This window comes from Vitis riparia, chromosome 19, assembly GCF_004353265.1.
Source record: "Vitis riparia cultivar Riparia Gloire de Montpellier isolate 1030 chromosome 19, EGFV_Vit.rip_1.0, whole genome shotgun sequence".
Classification (NCBI taxonomy): Eukaryota; Viridiplantae; Streptophyta; class Magnoliopsida; order Vitales; family Vitaceae; genus Vitis; species Vitis riparia.
Window position 1 is genome coordinate 4,093,641 of NC_048449.1, and position 14,914 is coordinate 4,108,554.

General features: G+C 34.4%; 3 protein-coding genes across 7 annotated transcripts; 2 read left to right on the forward strand and 1 right to left on the reverse strand.

Moving 5' to 3' along the window:
- The first annotated feature begins 947 nt into the window (after positions 1-947).
- Positions 948-5,000, forward strand: LOC117908603 (transmembrane protein 184C-like). Its single transcript, XM_034822256.1, has 5 exons — positions 948-1,041; positions 1,566-1,825; positions 1,959-2,081; positions 3,488-3,778; positions 4,533-5,000. The coding sequence occupies exons 2-5, from the start codon at positions 1,577-1,579 to the stop codon at positions 4,740-4,742; spliced, it is 873 nt and encodes a 290-aa protein (XP_034678147.1). The 5' UTR covers positions 948-1,041; positions 1,566-1,576; the 3' UTR covers positions 4,743-5,000.
- Positions 5,001-5,720: 720 nt separating this feature from the next.
- On the forward strand, positions 5,721-10,856 carry LOC117909393. 4 transcript variants are annotated; one of them, XM_034823424.1, is made up of 7 exons: positions 5,721-6,350; positions 7,219-7,296; positions 8,327-8,361; positions 8,477-8,532; positions 9,642-9,740; positions 9,987-10,069; positions 10,498-10,856. In XM_034823424.1, exons 1-6 carry the CDS (start codon positions 5,913-5,915, stop codon positions 10,043-10,045), a joined length of 765 nt encoding a protein of 254 aa, XP_034679315.1. In that variant the 5' UTR covers positions 5,721-5,912; the 3' UTR covers positions 10,046-10,069; positions 10,498-10,856. The 4 variants fall into 4 exon arrangements, with proteins under 4 accessions (XP_034679315.1, XP_034679314.1, XP_034679316.1 ...); XM_034823423.1 differs by having other exon boundaries at positions 10,534-10,856; XM_034823425.1 differs by having other exon boundaries at positions 10,586-10,856.
- Positions 10,857-10,943: 87 nt separating this feature from the next.
- Positions 10,944-14,618, reverse strand: LOC117909394. 2 transcript variants are annotated; one of them, XM_034823427.1, is made up of 4 exons: positions 14,415-14,599; positions 13,215-13,285; positions 11,707-11,796; positions 10,944-11,140 (listed from the first exon to the last, which is right to left on the reverse strand). In XM_034823427.1, exons 1-4 carry the CDS (start codon positions 14,530-14,532, stop codon positions 11,117-11,119), a joined length of 303 nt encoding a protein of 100 aa, XP_034679318.1. In that variant the 5' UTR covers positions 14,533-14,599; the 3' UTR covers positions 10,944-11,116. The 2 variants fall into 2 exon arrangements, with proteins under 2 accessions (XP_034679318.1, XP_034679317.1); XM_034823426.1 differs by lacking the exon at positions 10,944-11,140 and adding an exon at positions 11,147-11,481 and having other exon boundaries at positions 14,415-14,618.
- Between the last annotated feature and the right edge of the window lie 296 nt (positions 14,619-14,914).

Below are 14,914 nucleotides of genomic sequence, written 5' to 3' on the forward strand. Positions count from 1 at the left end.
TGGGTTAGCTCTTTCTTAAGCTAATTTACACACTTTTAAAATTAAAAAAAAAAAAAAAAAAAAAAAAGGAAAATAGAGTTCATAACCGTAAGAACCTGTTTGATAGTAATTCTAGGAAAGGTTTTTAACATTTTTAATACTTGAAATTTTTTATCATTCAAGTGTTAAAAATGGTAGAAGTGTTTTCTAAAATCGTTGTCAAACATATTCTAAATATTCAAATCATGATAATTTTATACTTGGATATAAGAAAAGATAAAAATTAGGGCAATTAATTAGAAATATGATTAATTTTTTAGATGATAAAAAAATTATGTTCCATCTATAAAATGCCACATAATCAAATAAGAACTAATTAATATGGATGCTATTTATGAGGCAAGTTCTCTAAAACCTCATTTTGTTCCACTTCAAATTATTGTTGAATTTTTATCTCAACTTAATTTTTTAATTTAATTTATAAATTATATATTGAAATAATTTCCATTTATTTTTTTTTTATTTGTTTCATAATAATGTTGAATTTTTGTTTTTTTTTTTTTTTTTTTGGTTATTTGATATTATTATTAATTTTGTTTTTTTTATTATTGGATGCAAATTTATGTAAATGAGTTGAATTTTTTTATTTTCTCCTAAAATTAATAGAATTCAATGTTTCTTTTTCTTCTTCTTTTTTAGGAATTATTTGTCTAAAATAATTATAACATAAATATAAGATTTAGATTGTAATAATTGTGTTGATTAATAAGATGGATTTATACTTGGAAAAGAAATGCAGACAAATATTATTAAAAAAAAAAGGAAATAATAATGCAATTATTACAATAAATAAAAATATACTAAAATAAAGATTAAAATCAGAAGGAAAACTTCTCGAAGATTCTCAATCCAACGGACGATAAGAAGTCACCACGCTTCTTAGCATGTGGACGCCCTCTTCGTACTTTTTTCCAACCTCCATAAGTTGATTAACTTGATTTACACACTTGGCCGAATTTTCATTTTCTGTGGTTTCGATTCTTCTGAGACGCCAAACACACGGTGAGTGATCTTCTTCACTTATATTTCATACTCCATTTGGTTTGGGACAAAGAATAGGAAATTTGTCTGGAAAATACTGGAAATTATTATTTTCTCGTGATCCAATAGTGGATAATCAAATTAAGAACTTCAGTTTCTTTTATTTTCCTACATTTTCTAGCTGGAAAATACACTTATCTAACGTTGTTCTCTTCTTAGTGACATTTTCTAGGAAATGTAGGTGAAATAAAAAATCCGATCATGTAATCATATTTTCTGTCAAGAAATGGCTTTGCTGGGAACACGAAACCTCAAATAAAGAGATGTTTCTGGATACATGAGATAGTTGTCTCAGAAATCGGAGATTCTCTTTATTGACATTTTATGATCCATGTTAAAAGTCTCTTTTCCAAAAGGGCGTCACATCTGATTTTGCTCAGCAAGATTGTGGTTTTGGGCCATTTGGCATAGCTTTAGATCATGAATTGAAGCTAAAACATCCTTTCTAGGTACTAATTCTGGGTTTTCGTTTTGTTAAAGGACAGATATAGCTACAATGAATCCCGGACAACTTACTCTGCTGGGATCCAGTTTCTGTGTGATGCTAACTATGCATTTTACAGTACAACTACTCTGGGAACATTCTTTCTACTGGAAGAAGCCAAAGGAGCAAAAAGCCATATTAATTATCATTTTCATGGCTCCCGTATATGCTATTGTTTCCTTTGTTGGTTTGTTAGATTTTCAGGGGAGCAAAGCATTTTTTATGCTCTTGGAGTCGATCAAAGAATGTTATGAAGCTCTGGTAAGACCATTGAATGGGGCATTTGAATTTGAAATAAATTGTTATGCTCTTTTTGTCAAAATTTTAATGTAAAAAGTGTACCCACGAGTTTAATCCTTTATGGCTAATAATTTTCACATTTCATTTGTGGCAGGTTATAGCTAAGTTCTTGGCTTTGATGTATAGTTACTTGAACATATCCATTAGCAAAAATATAGTTCCTGATGAAATCAAAGGAAGACAAATTCACCATTCATTCCCCATGACTCTCTTCCAGGTAAAGTAGTCTTATTAATGGTTTCCTGTTTCATCCATTTGTTGTGCTTTGAAAATGATATACGCATTCTATTTCTAGAGCAGTAGAATTGCATTGTAAATATTGGTTTGTGATGTTAATTAATAGCATGATAATCATGGAGTACCCATTTTTTTCCTAATGAATATGACTCTTTTAGGTAGTGGTTTTTTACATATCTGAGATGGAGAGTGAGAACCTGTTGAGAGGGGATGTGGAAGCAAATTAAGGTGTAGGAAGATAATATGAGGGAATGACATGGGGAAGTTTCTGGAAGGAGATTTTAAAGGTTCATCTGAATATTAAAGGGGCTGTCTTCTCCATTGGAGATGGTATGAGAGTTTTGTTTTGGAATGATGTATGGCACTAACCATTGGAATTCCTTATCAAAATTTTTGAAGAATGGAAATTGGAACCAAGGCATACATTCCCAGATACTGTGTAGAATCTGTTCCAGTAGGAATACGGTTACAGGATGGAGTCAGGGATCTTGAGGTGGAGTAACTCTAGGAAATTTCAAGTTCAATATTTCTGTAATCCGGTCTTCAGTAACACAAAGCATTCCTTGTAAAATTTGTTTGGGAATTTATCTTCATTACAAGCGGCTTATTGGTTGGTGATATCAAATAAACTTTTGACAATTTACCTCCTGATTAAAATGAAATGACTAATTCCAAACTGGTGCATCAAGTAAAACCAAGTTGCCTAATCAGCAGATCACTTGCCTTCAGCATTGCTTAGTTTATCATCAGGTGTGCTCTCTTAACTTCAGCTACATTGGTAAATATTAGGTGATAGTGAAATTTGAAATTTATCTGGTGGCTGATGCATCATGCCCAGAGATAGAAAGTTCTTGCTTGTGTAGGGGACTATCTTTTTGGTGGTTCTGGAGGAAATATTGATGAATCTTTCAATAGAGGAAGCCGGTCTTGGGAATAATAATGATAATGATAATGAATCCTTCAACTTGTTTGGTTTGAGCACATTTCTAACCGGTTCATTTTGGTTTCATGGATGAAACCTTTCACTGGTTATTCTTCAAGAAGCTCATATAATGAAGTGGGCAAGAAGTTTACAAATCTTGTTCATGTTCAACGTTACCATAAATGTCAAAGATTCTAGAATTGACTAGGGTATTAATCAACTGGTTTTCGCTATTCAGCTTGGCTGGATCATTGGAAAGTTCTTAAGCCTGACATGTTGGACCAAGCTAATATTTGAATGCCAACTTTTTTACATGTTTACAGCATATATATGGGTGTGCATTCATTTAGTGATTTTTGGCTGGATCTCTGTCAAACTAGGCTGTGTGCTTTAACCTATTTGTAACTTCAATTGGTCTTGGACTCATGAATGTATATTTGACACATTGTCCTTTTGAATTGCAGCCTCACACTGTCCATTTGAACCATCATACATTGAAGCTTCTCAAGTACTGGACATGGCAGTTTGTTATAGTCCGCCCTGTGTGCTCCATCTTGATGATAACTCTTCAAGTTCTTAGGACATACCCCAGTTGGGTCAGCTGGACATTCACCATCATCCTAAACATTTCAGTTTCGGTGGCTTTATATTCTCTTGTGCTGTTTTACCATGTCTTTGCCAAAGAGTTGAAACCACACAAACCTCTTGCCAAGTTCTTGTGTGTTAAAGGAATTGTATTCTTCTGTTTTTGGCAGGTATGCTTTTCATCCTCATTCCCTCCCATACTTGTCAAATTTTAACTACTTGACTCTATCATGCCTTTCCACTTAAGGAACCAAGGTCATGCTTTTGGAAGGTTCTGAATTTTGATGAAATTTCTTAAATTTTGTTCTGGTTTAGAGTCATGATGAGTGTAGTACAAGATCTCAAGATACATACAAAATGGTAATCTGATCAAGATATCGAAACCTTATTACAAATGCAAATCTCCATCAAGTGGATCCACAGTTACCACCTAGGTTTCCAAATTCATTACCGGACAGCTCTGATGTTTTTAACAAATTTGAACTTTTCTCATATCTCTTCATGGTCTCATTTATTCAATAATTCCCAAGAAATAATATGTTGACAGGCTGTCTTTATCTGGTCAGACCCATGAGTTCCATAATGGTCAAGTAGAGAGCCATTTATCTTATTTTGTTCTTTAAGTACAGAAATCAATTTATGGGCTTGTGAGCTAGGTTGGTGAGTTGTGACATAGGTAGCTATCTCTAAGCCTTCAAAATCACCGTGTTTTAAATAACAAAAATTGATAGTTCAAATATTGATTTTGAATATCTTACAGTAATTTTCTCAGACTGGTAGCCCTAAACCATTGCCACCAATTGGCTGTTTACAGAACCTATGACTTAGAGATAATTTATTCACTCATGTACTACAAGGTTATTTTTTACAAAACAGCTTATTTGATTTTTTTTTTATTTTTTTTTTTTGCTTTTCATTTTGCAGGGAGTCTTGCTCGATATTCTTATGGCAATGGGCATGATCAAATCTCATCATTTCTGGCTAGAAGTAGAGCAAATTGAAGAAGCCCTACAGAACGTGATGGTGTGTGTGGAGATGGTTTTCTTTTCCATTTTCCAGCAGTATGCATTCAATGTAGCACCATACAGAGATGATACAACATCAACCATGAAATCAGACAAGAAAAAAGATTGATTTAGAAACCAAATATGGAGATCCTTCTACTGTTGGATTTGGGTATCAATCTTTACTTGTTGCATTATGTACATTGGTCATATATGGTCACTTAATAGTCTGTATTTATAACTCAAAGGAAGCTGAAGGTATCAAATAAGAAATATGTACCCATAAGGCAGCTGTTTTCATGTAGGTATCTTGGAACAATTCCTTGCTCTGCCCATGCTTTTGTTTCTTCCATTTTGAATGAAATGCCTTCTTATCATTCATTGTTACTCATCTGCCCTGAAACAATGGACCCAGAATCAGTTTCTTACCTGCCAAACAACTGTCTAATATGCAAGTTAAGGGGAGAAATTTTCCAGTCTGGGGCTTTGCTGCATACCATGTGTTTGGCTCTCTTATTTGAAGACAAGACATTGATTTATTGTCCAAAGCCCTATTTCTTTTCTTTTTTTCTTTTTTTTTCTTTTTTTCTTTTTTGGTATTTTATTGTATCATGAAAACCATAATCATACCTTATTTTTAAACTCTGTTGCTAAAGTAATTTATAAAAGTAAGCAATTCAAGACCCAATTATATTATAATTATTTACGAAAATAAAAATATTTAGAACTTAGTAGAAACTTTTAAACAAAATAATTTCAATATTTTAATTAACAATGGCAAGAAAAGAAAATAGAAAAAGAAAATTAAAGAATTTAAAATTTAGATTTAAAATCAATAAATTATTTTTATATATTACTTTAAATTTCACTTATTTTAACACTTAAAGATTAAATAATTAAAATATATATATAAATTTTAAATTAATTTTAATTATATTTGATTTTATTTTAAGTCTTTTAAAGTTAAAATTAAATATAAGAAAATGTTTTTTTAAAAAAATATTTATGTTTTTAGTATATTTTTTGGAGTTTGGATAAATAATTATAAAAAGAAGATGATTGAGAATATTGTGAACCTAATGAATTGTAGACTTTAGAATTGTACATTCGAGACTCTTCCTCAAGCCACGTATGGATGAAAATCTCTGGTTAGAGAAGTTGCTTTCCACTCTCTGACTATGCAGCCGAAAAAAAATCCACTTGGGTTTATCCATTTTGGAGTTGAAGCTCATGAATAATCCTTCATAAAGAAACCCAAAAGAAAAGTCTGTGCTTTGATTCTGAAGTTTCCATCCTTGCCATGTCAACAGGTTTACAAATTTGCATCAATTTCTCCGCCTTCAGCAGCTTGTGTAATGATTCGTGCAAGAAGCAAAGCTATTCTGGGTTGAAGCTGCCACAACCCATCAAATTTTACTGTCTTTCAAGGACAAAGAATGGTGCCTTTCATCAAAATGAGTTCAAATTGAGGAGTGGTGGGATGAGATGGTCTTTCTTGCGAGGGAGCGGGGGTGGAGCTGGGGTTTTTTTGAGGGATGAGAGGTGGAGGAGGAAGAGAAGAGTGGTTGTGGTTGGGTTTAATCAGGGTTTTGGGTTTAATGGTGGTGGCGGTGGTGGTGGGAAAGATGATGGTGGCACTGCTAGGATTTTGGGCAATCTTGCTCTGGCAATTGGGTTGACGTATCTTTCAGTGACTGGGCAGCTTGGTTGGGTTTTGGATGCTATTGTTTCCATTTGGGTATTTCTCTCTCTCTCTCTCGCTAACATATAATCTGGGGTAGGATTGATTGGGTCAGTATCTTCTTCGTTTGGAATATTATTTGATTAATTTTCATGTGTCCTTGCAACTCTGGGACTTGGCTTGTGGAAACTTTCTTCTTTTGTTCTCCCTTATTGAAATACAACCTGGGTATATGTAGTAAGATTTATCACTCTCTTGTTGAATTTTCTCATGTTTAGTTATACATTTTGATGCATTATTTTGTTGTTGATAAATTCACTTCTCTATGTTGCAATCCTGAAAACTTATCCAACTTTGTGAGATGTCTTTGTTGATTTGCTAAATTGATGGAACCATGTTGAGCATACTCTGTTCAGCAATTCTGAAAACGTATCCCAACTTTGTGTGATGTGTTAGTTGATTTGACAAATTGTTGGAGCTAAGTCAAGCATACAGAAGTTGCTGTAACATTATCATACTTAAATTGATTTGGTTTTGGAGTTTTTCTATGACATAAGTATTATGGCTGTAAGGATAAACCCTAGTATCTTGTCACAAAGCAGTAAAGAAATAGAGCAAGCTATATAACTATTACAAAACACAGCAAGTTTGTGTGGTCAAGATAAGAAGAAATCCTCATGCTATGAGAAGTTCAAAGTATAAATTTGCAGTATATCCCTGGAATCTAGTAATATGTTTGATACAAACATTTATCAGAACAACAATATCATCATCCATTTTACCATACAGCAACTATTTGGGAGATTTTCTTATGTATGGATGATTTTGCGAGCATAATTGGTGCTGTCTTTATTTGGTACTACTCAATTTGACATTCACATGAAACTATGTGTTTGGATCTCATCGGGTGACACTTATTTTGCAGCTCATCGCTGTGCTTTTACCAATCGTGGGCTTAGGAGCTTTTCTATGGTGGGCAGGAAGGGATATAGTTCAAAGCACTGTGAGGCTTCTTTAACTTGTGGTTTTGTGTTGCCTATTGAATGTATCTCTGATTTCTTCTTTTGATTGTTTTATGGGGCACATGAAACAAGTATACTAGTCCAAAAAATTAGAATTTAGCCAATCTTGTGGATATGTATGATATGATCATTTGTTGTATTTTGAATTGGAGTTTAAAACATATTTTGCCCTAAGTGAACCCTAAATGTTGATATCTATATCACAATTTAGCTGTCTGCTAATAGGTACTTTTTCTGTTTAAGTTTATGCTTGTGGCATTACCACACCTTTTCAAATTCTAATATTTGGGGACTGAGAAAGAAATTTGGTGATGATGATGGAAGGGCTGTTTGTTCATTAACATTTTGTTGCCAGAATGTGTAACCATACAAAGTTAATGTCGCATGTGGCAGTTTATGTAGTGTGGAATCAATTTATGGTCCCAATAATTGATGGAACTCATCTAGTTGTAGAAACATTTGGAGGATGGACTATTGTTCAGAGATTCGAAGTTGATCTGATTGTCCAATAGAACTATGTATTACTCGACTATTGTTCAGAGATTCCAAGTTGATCTGATCATCCAAAAGCACTATATATTAGTTACTTTTAAAACCATCGAATAGCATATACAGAAAAGAACACAAGCATTAAGTGAATATTTAGCATCCTTGTGCTGATTGTCTATATTACCCAGCAAAGATTTGCTCTATCCCATGGATTGTCCTCCTAAATTGGTCCAAGAGACTGATATATGAAGCGATGATGTTCCATGTCACTAATGGATCTATGGTTATCCTGCACAATCCCCAAGTTTGTTCAGACATTGATATACTTTTATCCATCTCATAGTGATGCTCCCTAGCATATAGAGTTCACATCATTTTTTCTGATGCTACCATGTGGTTTGTTTATTTATTCGAAAGACTGTATAATTTGAATGTGATGCACCTTTGCTATATGTGAGGAGTATCTTTGAACTGGCTCTGTGGTTTCCAGCATTCGTTAATTACCTCTCTGTTTATGTGCAGTGTCCAAACTGTGGAAATGAATTTCAGATTTTTAAGTAAGAATAATTTCAAACTCTTTATGATATAATGCCAAGTTATGAAGTTTTCATGTCTATTTTTTCTTCCCTTCTCAAGTTGTTTAACTTGGCCGGGAATGTGCATCTGTTGCAGGTCTCTTATGAACAACGATTTGCAGTTGTGCCCCTACTGTAGTCAACCATTCTCAGGTAATGCCATGCTCATCTGATTGATTTAAAGTTCTCTAAATGTGTGAAAATGCTTTATCACCGTTTTACAATGGTAGAAATGGGTGATTACTGGAGACCCTCTCTCAGTTCTACTCGATTCCATCTCCGAGTGGTTTTGCTGATAGATTAAGTCAAATAGACTATATTCATGTTTAATGTCCTTCGCTGTTCTGGATTGGAGTTATATCTCTCACATATGAGTTTATTGTCCGCCCATGAAACCCAGAACTTGATTGAAATTATAATAATCAGATAATTCTCTAATTTCCAAAGTCCCCATATTTGATTACCAGACTTGCCCTGTTTGGTGATGATGAGACTGAAGTTTACCTTTTTTATTTTTAGTTTCTTTTTCATTTCAGTTGGTAGTAATTGGATTAGATTATGAGCTTTGTCAAAATCAAGATTTTAATTTATCAATTCTGAAATCAATTTCAGTCCTGACAACATTGCAACGGAACCCAGAAATTCCAAGTTTCTCTGAACATCAAAATCTGTTAAATTACTAAAAAAAATTATGTGGATATGTCCAAATTGGTTTTGAAACTATAAGTTGAGAATATCAAGAAAGAGCCTGAAACTCAAACAAATAATAAGCCATCTTTTAATGGAATCAAACCGTCCACCCCAATCCCTTGCCACCTAATTCAGACCTTAGGAGCAGAATGCTGAGATTGTCAAAGTTGAGCTCATTACTAGACCTTAATCCGGGCTCTTTGATTTAACGACAAGAAGATATTTGATATTATCCCTTTTTTTATCTGGAATACTCTCAGATGTATTGTTTGAGCATGATGAATGAACCACTGGTTAATGGCCAATTGATTTTTGTTGTACAGCAATATATTAGATATCTCTGAGATTGACTTGTAAAGTTAACATCTGTCAGATCTCATCTCTAAGCTATATTTGTTAAACTTTTATCTTATAGCTGATGGGATTGTTCATCACTCTAGTATTTAGTATAAAAAAATGAACAAATATATATATGCACACATTATTCAATGAAGTAGATTCCTGTCTTTGTTGTATCAATGAAGTTAGTCTCCTCATCTTTCTTTGTCAAACATATTTTTGTTGCATTTCAGTGGAGGATAATAAGTTTATAAAGGAACCTGTGAAATTCTCCAACCAAACTACAACATTCGAGCAAGCATTCAGTGACTTCTTTCCTGGCTCTAAGAAAGGTAGCCCCTTTATATTCTGCAGCTTTTAGTCCTAATATTTGTTTCGATCTTCAATGTTATATGCCTATTGAGTTTATACTATCTCTGTGCTCCAGACTTTTTGAGGACCATACAATATCTACCTGTTTTCATGAACTAAATATAATGAGTTTGTCACTAGAAAATTCAAGAGAACCGTTGAGTTGCTTAAATTTTTAACCACGAACCAAAAAAATTTCTTGAATTTTTTTTCTGTGCTTTGCACAGGAAAGGAATCTTCCACAGCTGTAGTTGACGTTGAAGCAGAAATAAGGGATGCAGAATGATTCCTTCCAGCCATACAACTCCTGGTATGTCTTGAATTTGATGATCTATCAATATCTGTCCACCTCTTAATTTTTATCTGGGCACATGCTGCTCATATTTACCATTGAAGTATGTTTAACAATGCTACAATGCTGAATTTTTGTCAGGGCCTCTGCCAACTTTTATCATTGTCGCCAACCAGTTTATGATACCAGTCTTTGATTCAATAATCGAGCTTATTGATTTTGTCAACTTGTTGTATAGAACTAGTTATAGAACCCCAGTGGATGATTACCAATTTCTTAATGCAATTTAAATCCTGTTTTCGGGTTGCAGCTCTGTTCCTTGAGTTATTCACAGGTGGGTAATAACTTGGGAGTTCAGGAGTTACAATAGGAGAAAATTGTTGAATTATTAGTAGATAAATTCATACCATGCACAAAATTCAAGGATCTTTTCGGATTCTGGCCAGGCCGCTCGATATTTATAAGGCATTATATCTCTCCAGGTGCTGCCCTTGCATGTTAGTTGTTACATCAGGTATATTCTTGTTGGAACAGAATAAAGATGGCCAGACTCATGCTGCCGAGAAATGCAGCAGCCTCAGTGAAGAAGCTTTTGACCAAGATGATGTCTTTCTGCCATACCTTTTGTACATTAGTTTTTGGTACACAGACTCCATGATCTTTTCCCTATGGTATTGTGTATTTTTTGAACTTGTAGGGCACATAAAAAAAAAAAAAAATTGGCCACATCACCTAGGGCTTTGTAATAATTTGCTCCAGCAGCTTGATGAATTTCAATGCTTAAGAATGTCTCTTTTTATCTTTATTGAGAAAAGGAACAAGGGCTTTACTCTTAAGATGTGTATTTAGAATGCAATAAGGTTATCATCATGGCCACAGGGACAAGCAGAAGAGAAAATGATCAGGGTCTCAGCATTCATCACATATCATATTTTCCAAGAGTAATGTACAACCGGAACTACCCAAAACCGGAATCTCTCAACATATAAAGCACCCTCTAGCCCTAGAGCTACTACTTAGCCCTGGAAAATCTCTTTATTTCTGGATGATAAAACCGACGCCGATCTAATGGGAAGCATCTCCAACTTTCTGCCAAGAGATGAGGTAAGTCAGATTCAGAAAGATTATAGTGATTTCCAGTAGCATTTTGGATGGGTTGAACCATTCCAATGGTGGTAAGTTTCATGATGGCCCAGCATTGAGGAAACTAATTGGCACAATGGTATAAATCAATTGGGAAATTAACTGGCACCATGATACAGATCAACATAAAATATGGAATCAGAAATTTCAGCACAGCAGAAAAAAAATTGCCTTGCTTGCCTAAATACCTGGAAATCAAATATGAGATCCAAACTGGAAAAATGAAGTTCTTTTTCATGCCTGCTAAATCATCATGGCAAAAAACAGCTTTGCTCTTCCTTATCATGCTAAAACATTGATCCATGGAATTAAAAAAATGTTCACAAAAAGGATTAAGTCAAACAAATTTTCGATTATGGCCTATGTCACCAAGGGTATGATAGGTTAGATGAAGGTGAATAAAGGATCTAGGGAATGACTATAGGAATGCCCGCATCCACAACAACAAAAATAGTGGGGAAAAAAGACCCAAAAAAATAGCAAGCTAATAAATTGAAGATACAATCAAATACCTCTTCTTTGTTGTCCTTCTTGCCCTTGGTGAAAAACTTATAGCCCCCATAGAAGAGTAAGCCCCAGCCAGATAGGGAGACAATAACAAACTGCAAAATGGAAAGAGCTCCAGTATCATAACAGTACCCCAACCATAGCTCAGATAATTTATAGATTATCTAGAACATCATAGTGACCTAATCAGACAAAATGAGAGGCAAAATAAGTGGAACCATACAAGTCTAACATCAGTTCAGAAAATATTCTGATGTCATAGGTTCTATATCTATTGGAAATACCCCACCAAATCATAATCGTCCAGCACCTGCAGCAATTGGTCAGGGCGGAAAAGGAAAAAAAATGAAATGCATTTAGTTTAAAGTTCACACCTTGAACAGAACACATAGTAGGGAGAATACCAGGTGCTTATCTCATAAGTCCCAAGTAGTTGGGATTTAGAGCTCTTTTAAGTTGATTCGAATAATCCTCCTTTTCAAAGACTAACCTCATAGAAACTCAGTCGCTTCAGTTCATAGAATAAAGCCCACATTTACAATAATTTAGCAATTTCAAATCCGTTTTATTTTTCTCTTCAGAAACTTGAGCTGCCAAGATAACTAGGACTTTAATTTGAAAGATAATAATGTCTGATTATTTTTCTTGCCGTCTTTTACATGTTTCTAATGCAAGCCTTTTTATTACCTATCAAAAAAAAAATGTCTGATTATTTTTCTTCACAAGTGGCTCCAATAGGTCAGTCCTCAGATATTTACATTATTTTCCAATTTACTAACTTCCTTTTCACCTATGGATAGTGGGTAGAGGTCTGAAAGAAAATCAGAGAAATTTGTGTGGGATTCCTGGGCTGGGACAGTAGGACGGAGACCATCAATTTGCAGGAGTGATGCTCAAGTTCTTGTTGGAATGTGGTGATTCCAGCTGTTGTGAATATAAGAGATTGAGTAGTAGCCTATGCAGTTACAACTGACGGGCTTAGAAGCAACAGAGACATCACAAGATAATCCTGGATAACAATGATGATGCATAAGCTCCCGCCCCTCACACAGGAGGTAGAAGGCAAAATGGAAAAACCTTGTTAGTTGCATGGTTTTCATATCAGGGGAAGACATTGAACATGTCTGAGTAATGGGTTTTCTCAGGATCAGCTATTTAGTTGGCAAACATACAAGCATGGGAAAGACATTGAACGTGTCTGAGAACGTGAGTTTGTGTGTGTGCACGTGAGTGTGCTCATATGTAGATTACACTGTGTCTGCATGGGAAAGACATTGAACATGTCTGAGAACGTGAGTTTGTGTGTGTGCACGTGAGTGTGCTCATAGGTAGATTCCACTGTGTCTGTGTGTGTGTGCGCGCACACACACACACATACAAGCAATGCATGTGGATTGTGTATCAAACTATCATGATATTTATGTTGGAAGAAGTCCCATAAAATATGCAAAGTTTTCAATCATACTATATAAGATGACAAATACAAAATATCAAAACATGTATATAAACTCACATGCTCTTCTTTCCATTTGGATGGGCTCAAGGGATCCTGCCAAAAGTTCACCTTCGGAGGTCCATGATGATCTATAATACAACCAAAAGTAAATATAAACAGTTTCGGAAGATAAATAATAAACAAGTTCAGTTTTTCAGTAGCAGAGAAATATCATTTCCCTTTACCATTGCCAGTTAAGATCCTAATTCACAGGTTCATGTTCTAAGAACCAGTCCTACTACAGTACCGAAAGGTACATTTTTTATGGGTACCAAAAAGGCACCACCATGTGCATACCTTCCATCCCATAGCTTTGCACCCGAGTCACATTGATTTATACCATTTACCATGATCTCATATGTTTATACCATCATTCAATGACCTTCATTTCATCACACACATTCAATAGTTGATACCGGAAGTTCATACCAATTCAATGCCTTAGGTGGTGTTTTTTTTTTTACTTAATTCTAAATAGAATCTTAATGCTTAATAGTATTAAATATTAGATTGTTTGTTTTTATAGTATTTTATTTCTATTAAGTTTTAAAAGGTAAAAAAAAATCAATATGTTTTTTTTTCTATTTAGAAAAAGCTACAAATTTTGGCTTTTTCCATTTAGTAAAAAGTTTATAATAAGTCATGAAAAAGTAGAAAAACAAACAACCTAAATTCCGAAAACAAATTACTTTCAGCAAAAACCCAAAAAAACAAACACCACTTTAATATTTTCCCATAAGAACATATAAAATTCATAAATTCCACAACCAAAAAAGGCATTTCCCTTTTTTATTCAAGAAAAACAAAACAACAGAAGACGGTGCCACATGACTCACATCCAAAACCACTTCGGGTTTCATTTTGTTAAGAACCTGTCAAATTACTTTGGGTTAATGCTGTATAATTAATTCCCCAAATAATGGAAATTTTTCAGAAAAAACGTTTCCTAAAATATTAACAAACCTCATAATTAAACTGTTTGGTTGCTAAGAAACAATAACACAAAACAAGGGTTTTTAAGTTTTAAACTCACTTCGAACTAAAGCCCAGACGGGTTTTTGTGTGTGTGTGTGTGTGTATACACTCCCAAATAACGAAAAATCGTAAAATTCAAGAGGTCGATTGCTTTTCCATTCTTCTGTTTTCTCGGCAACCAAAGCATAAAGCAAGAAAAAGACGACAAATTGAGAAGGTGAGAAATAAAAGGGAGAAACTTACCGCCACCGCTGGCTAGACCTCGCCGATGGATTAGAGAAGTAGCCTGAGGAGCGGGCCTGGGAGAGGAAAGCCGAGTCAAGTTCCAAGCTTGACGAGCCACAACTGTCCACGCCGCCATTGGCTTGAAGCCGAAGAGTCGAGAGTGAGTGTCTGAGACAGAGCGGGAGGAGAGAAGACGGGAGAGTTCTTTTCGAATGCCTAAATTACCCTTTTCTTCTACATAACCTCCATATTGTACAAATCAAAACGTCGCCGTTTTCGCTTGAACTAGGGAGAATTTCTTAGTGGAATCCAAATTAGTAAATTATTTCCAAAATTTAACATTTATGCCCTGAATTTGCTAAATAATGTAGTTATTGGAATATATCAACAAAGAAAAATAAAATAACAGTATCGAAAATTTTCAGATTTTGAAAGTGAAGGCCGAAGTGCCAAATTAACCCTAGATTTTCTAAAATATTTTTAAAAAATATTTCCGAAATAATTGAAAATGATTCCAC

Coding starts and splice junctions, on each gene's coding strand:
- LOC117908603 (XM_034822256.1), top strand. CDS start 1,577: ATGAATCCCGGACAACTTACTCTGCTGGGATCCAGTTTCTGTGTGATG. Junction 2,082..3,487: donor TCCCCATGACTCTCTTCCAG/GTAAAGTAGTCT, acceptor TTTGAATTGCAG/CCTCACACTGTCCATTTGAA. Junction 3,779..4,532: donor TATTCTTCTGTTTTTGGCAG/GTATGCTTTTCA, acceptor TTCATTTTGCAG/GGAGTCTTGCTCGATATTCT.
- LOC117909393 (XM_034823424.1), top strand. CDS start 5,913: ATGTCAACAGGTTTACAAATTTGCATCAATTTCTCCGCCTTCAGCAGC. Junction 8,362..8,476: donor AATGAATTTCAGATTTTTAA/GTAAGAATAATT, acceptor CATCTGTTGCAG/GTCTCTTATGAACAACGATT. Junction 8,533..9,641: donor CTGTAGTCAACCATTCTCAG/GTAATGCCATGC, acceptor GTTGCATTTCAG/TGGAGGATAATAAGTTTATA.
- LOC117909394 (XM_034823426.1), bottom strand. CDS start 14,532: ATGGCGGCGTGGACAGTTGTGGCTCGTCAAGCTTGGAACTTGACTCGG. Junction 13,286..14,414: donor AGGTCTAGCCAGCGGTGGCG/GTAAGTTTCTCC, acceptor GTTGTATTATAG/ATCATCATGGACCTCCGAAG. Junction 11,797..13,214: donor CCAAATGGAAAGAAGAGCAT/GTGAGTTTATAT, acceptor TCCATTTTGCAG/TTTGTTATTGTCTCCCTATC.